Consider the following 5,093-nt stretch of genomic DNA (forward strand, 5'->3'; position numbering starts at 1 on the left):
GTCAAACCGTTATCAGCCATTTCACCTAAAGCAATAAATTAACGTGTTATCTAGAAAAATGCAGTTTATTACTTGGCATATAACAGAAAACTAAACCTAGAAGACGACAAGGAAATCTTCTTAAATAAACTCTTACTTATATGTAACCTGAGTTCAGACCTATAATCCTTTATTAACCTGATCACAAGTTACAATTTACTTTGTAAGCTGTTAGTATGTGGCGGCCAATAATAGAAACTGTTATGTGGTAACATGATGGTTATTACCCACCAAAAGTCTCCATTGGTATATAGTAACATATATTGTAATAATTACAAAAATATTATAATATATGGACTATATGGAGTTATGAACACAAGGCTCATTGTTTGAGAGAAAAAGCGCTCATGCCGTGTGTTGTCACTCGCTCCAGGGGGAACATTTTGTTTCATTTTTTATTGTTTCTCTCTGGTTTATATTAAGAATTACATTTTTTAACACTGTGTCATTTTTATCATGTAAATAAAGGAAGAAAAACCAAAATCAGATCAAAAGAAATCATGAAAATTATAATTATGATAATAAGTAATAGTTACAATATAATAAAATTATAATATGACTGCAACTGAAAATTATTTTGATAATTAATTAATCTGACGATTATTTTTGGATTAATAGCTGGATAGCCAAAGTAGATTTTATACAGAATTAAACCAGGTGAAACTAAAACTTTTCCATATGTGGAGTTCTGGATCTGGCATGTTGACAGGGGAGAACATTTTTTTAGTTTTTTTTATTCTTAATTTTTTCCTTTTTTTTTTTGGTTTGTTTCTTGTTTTAGGGGGTTGCTTTTTTCGGTTAAGGGCTTTTTTTCCGTTTTTTTTTTTCCGTTTGCGGTTTCTTCATTTTTTTTGTTTTAATTAATTTTTGTTTATTCGGTTTATTGTTTAAGCCCTAAATTATAATTATATAGTGAAATAATAACTATAGCAACTATTATAAAGTATAAAATAATCATATTAACAACCCAATTTGCTGGGTTTAGAGAACCCAGCATTGTAAATGTGAGCATCTGATGCTCTGAGGGAACCTGTTGGGTTAAATGAACACAAACTGTGTTCTGACCAATATTTAATCTGCAACTTCCCACATTAGCTTGTTTAGAGTGAAAAAGGATTTTCTTATTTTGGGCGACTAACATTCTTATTATCCGACTGTAGTTTTATTCTAGAAAAAGAATTCATAAAATATTCCAGGGTTGTCAACAAACATCCATACTCTGAAAGGTATCGATACTTAGTCAGCAGGCTATCTAAGTGCTGTTTGCTGGTGAAGATTCTCAGTCATCCAGGTCATAGTCATTCCAAAAAAGTAAAAAAAAAAAAAAAACGTCCTTACTGGACTTTGTTTCCAAGTTTGAAGACGTTTCGAAATTGAAAAGGCTTCCTGGATGGGAAGCAAATTGTCTTCAAAATGCTGTTTGCATATTTTTGTTTGTTTTAGATTTTTCTTCTTCCTCCTCAAAAGAATAACTTAAATATTGTCAACTTGTGCTCTAATTGGATTATTTACTTATTTCACTCTTTTAACTATCATGAGTGATTCTCTGGACAGAAAGAAATTAGTTTTACACATTTCTTTCTGGCCTAAAAAAAAAAAAACAGTTTAAACCTGAGAAAAATCAGCATTTAAGTGGCGGTGAGAACAGCGCGCTGGGGCATGTCTACTTGGGTCAAACGACCCGGAAAGCAACCAGCTTTGCATGCACTGGTGACATCATCACCACTAACCCAGCGTGATAATGTCATCAGACACGCAGCTGCAGGGGGACAGAGGCCACGCAGCTGACAGCGAGGGTCAGACCCAGCTTTTTTGGCCAATGGGAAGGGAGCAAAATGCTGATTGTTAGCGGGTCGACCCATGTTTGTTTTTCTGGGAAATATCTGCTCATAATGCTACTTTTCAATGTGCATTGGGAAACTTAAGAGTCCACTACTTTTTCATCCTCTAGACATTTGAACACTCCTTTAAAATGGCGTAACCCCTATCAGCGCACAGCCCTACAATATGAAGACAGTGATTCTATTCCCTTGTGCATTTCCAGGTCGGAAAAATACAAACTTATAATAAATCTTTTTTTTTTTTTTTATTTCATCCATGCTGCAAAGTTGTGATGGTTAATGAGGCATCTTGAAGCTTTTCAACACATTGCCAAACTGTATTGATACTGCGTTGATACAGTCACAGAATACTGACACCTGCTGGACCTTTAAGGCCACTACAGGCAGCTTAGTGGACAGACTACATTTAATTCATTTCATGACCTAGGCCAGTACAATGACATCATTTAAGTTATTGTAGCTCATATTATATTATTTAATATCTATGTTTAAATTGAAAATATCTTTGATATTTTTAGATGCAGATTTTTAGCAGATGCATCATGTTTTTAAACATAGTTTAATGAGTCAGTGAGTTAGAACCAACTCCTGTATCGGTCACATGACATTCATTAAACGACACGTGCACCAGTACAGTGATAAGCTCTATGGGCTCCATGCATTCACCGATGCATATGGGCTGCTGGACCCATCACTAGTGCAAAGTAAATGAAGCCATCTAACCTTGAAGGGTTCCATGATATGCAGCTGCAGCTTAGCTTGCATGAGATCTCATGCTGCAGGGACCACTGGCTCAGGTTCATCACATCAGGGGCTTCGTAGATCCTCACCACTCCGTCCGCAGAGCAGGTGGCCAGCATCAGACCCATGTGTTTAGGAGCAAACTTCACGTCTGTCACCGATGTTCTACTATCCACTAGTGTGGTTCTCTTTATCTGAACAGGAACAACATGGACAGACTGGGTAAGCAATCCACAGAGAAGAATGGGACCGTCCGCTTCTGACTTATTTTACCAACCCAGTGGCTCAGCCCTCTCTGCTTGTCGTTGGACTCCCCGACAATCTCCTCCCAGACAGCGGCTGTTCTGTCGAACGAGCAGGAGGCCAGAACTTGGCCGAATTCTGGATGAGCCCAGGTTACTCTCCACACGGACCCACTGTGTGTCTGCAGGTCAGAACAGGGAACGGGTCTCAGACTGACACCAGTTTAACTGCATTAAGAAAGAACTGAATTCTGAACACATAAATAACAGTTATTTATGTGGAATAAGGAAAAAGATCATAGGTGGACAACCGAAAGAATGAAAGAAAAATCAGTATCATGATTGAAGATTTAAAAATAGGGGCCGTTACCAAGATCCAATATTATTATCGGTTTTATGGTCAAACCTGTATTTACAGATATCATGCAGACAAGTTTGTGTTTTCTCACCAGCTATTAAAAAAAATGCTGATATTGGAAAAAGGATAAATGGTTCAGATCAGTGTTTCTGAAAGTTTTTAGATTCTGAACCATAAAAAAAGTGATTAAACCATTACACATCATGTGTGTTAATTAGGGGAGTTGTGGTGTTCTGTCAGATGAGCATACCTGTTCAGACCAGCATAGCCATAGTCAAAACCTGTTTATCCCTTTAGTTTTGTACGAAAAAAACACTTTAAAGTACTTCGATGGGCGTGTATCCCTTTAATCGTGTACAAAAAAATAATTGAATTACTTCCTTTTTGGTGTTTTTTGAAGCATATGGCGATCTAACCTTTTTTTGTGTACATGACTAAAGCGATACACGCCCATTGTGGTAGTTTAAAGTGTATTTTTCATACAAACTTTAAGGGATAAACGCAAATCTGACTTCTGGCGCATGAGTATTGACTATGGGTATCCTGGTCTGACAGAGCAGCAGCCTAGTGGTTAGGACATAGAGCTTGGAATACTGAGGTTCTGAGTTTGAAAACCCACTTCCACGGCCTGCCACTCTGGGTCCCTGAGCAAGACCCATAACCCCACACTGCAATGGCAGCCCACTGCTCCCCAAGGGGATGTTTAATGCAGAGAGTTAATTTCTCCAATCACTTTAGATCAGAGGTCTTCAACAGGGGGTCCGTGACCCCTAGGGGGTCCAAGGAGTTACTTCATTGGGGTCACAAAAGTTTTGGTTGATTACACTTTTTTTTTTTCATATTCCCCCTGCAATTTTTTCTGCTAATTGAAATGTATTTAAATACACATTAACATAAATTCATCACACTGTAGTAAATGATAAATGGATGCAGAAGATGTATTTCAGTCTTCAATGCATTCAATGGCACACAGGAGCTCTTTCAAGCACTGTTTCATTCACAACACCTGTCCCATCAACAAGACATCAGAATCAGAAATACTTAAATAATCCCAGGGTCACTCTATATGTAATAGATTGACTATAGGACCAGTTTGATATAACACTATTTCATACAATATATATAATTAGGGGGACCGCACTCCATCTCACAATCGGTTTGGGGGTCCTTGACCTCTGCTTTAGATCAATAGTTCAATAATTATTAATTTTATTATTATATAAATGTGATCCCTGAAAAGGCCCCCAAAGCTTATCTTTATGGCCCCTAGTTTATGTGAAGCAAGATTGTAAACAGTAGATGTGAAGCACGTGACTGAGAGAAGTTGTAGAAAGCAGGAGGTGATTGTTTACCTTCCAGCTGGCGGTGCATTGCCACTCTCCGTTCTCGCTTTTATCCCACACCTGAAACATGAAATCTAATTTAGTCTCGCGATAGCTCAACAGAGCTCTAAAGAATCTACATATATTTCTGTCATTTATTCGACTCAGTCATGGCTGTCGGTTTGATACGTTAACATTGATTGTGAGGTAAAGCTGTCTCTATTGAACATGTTTACACTCTTCTCCCCCAGTCAGAACAGGCTAGTGGGTTCATTTTAGGAGCTCTGTCTAACATGGGGAGCAGATGCTAACATGCTAGGCTAAGCTTTAGCATAGAGCTCACCTTGACACTTTGGTCGCTGGAACAAGTCGCCATTCTCCGGCCGTGGAAATCATAGGAAACATCGTGGATTAGATCTTTATGGTCAGCTGCGATCCTGTGAGCAACGAACATGGTTCCGGTGCCTCTAGAAGCGGTGGTTTGCTAGCAGGCTTGTCATGTGGCTCCTGCTCTGCTGAAGTTTGGCGCCGCTGATGTGCTGCTGAGCAG

General features: G+C 38.4%; 1 protein-coding gene across 1 annotated transcript in view; it reads right to left on the reverse strand.

Annotated features, from left to right (window-relative positions):
* The window catches only part of seh1l (SEH1 like nucleoporin), a 14,299-nt gene extending 9,206 nt beyond the window's left edge, over positions 1 to 5,093 (reverse strand). The window contains exons 1-5 of the mRNA XM_015383065.1: positions 4,887 to 5,093; positions 4,574 to 4,624; positions 2,899 to 3,045; positions 2,547 to 2,815; positions 1,770 to 1,798 (exon numbers count right to left, since the gene is read on the reverse strand). Coding sequence (XP_015238551.1) covers positions 1,770 to 1,798; positions 2,547 to 2,815; positions 2,899 to 3,045; positions 4,574 to 4,624; positions 4,887 to 4,997 — 607 coding nt within the window. The 5' untranslated portion in view covers positions 4,998 to 5,093. The remainder of the gene's footprint in view (positions 1 to 1,769; positions 1,799 to 2,546; positions 2,816 to 2,898; positions 3,046 to 4,573; positions 4,625 to 4,886) is intronic.

This window comes from Cyprinodon variegatus, unplaced genomic scaffold (assembly GCF_000732505.1).
Source record: "Cyprinodon variegatus isolate N-32 unplaced genomic scaffold, C_variegatus-1.0 Scaffold275, whole genome shotgun sequence".
Taxonomy (NCBI): Eukaryota; Metazoa; Chordata; class Actinopteri; order Cyprinodontiformes; family Cyprinodontidae; genus Cyprinodon; species Cyprinodon variegatus.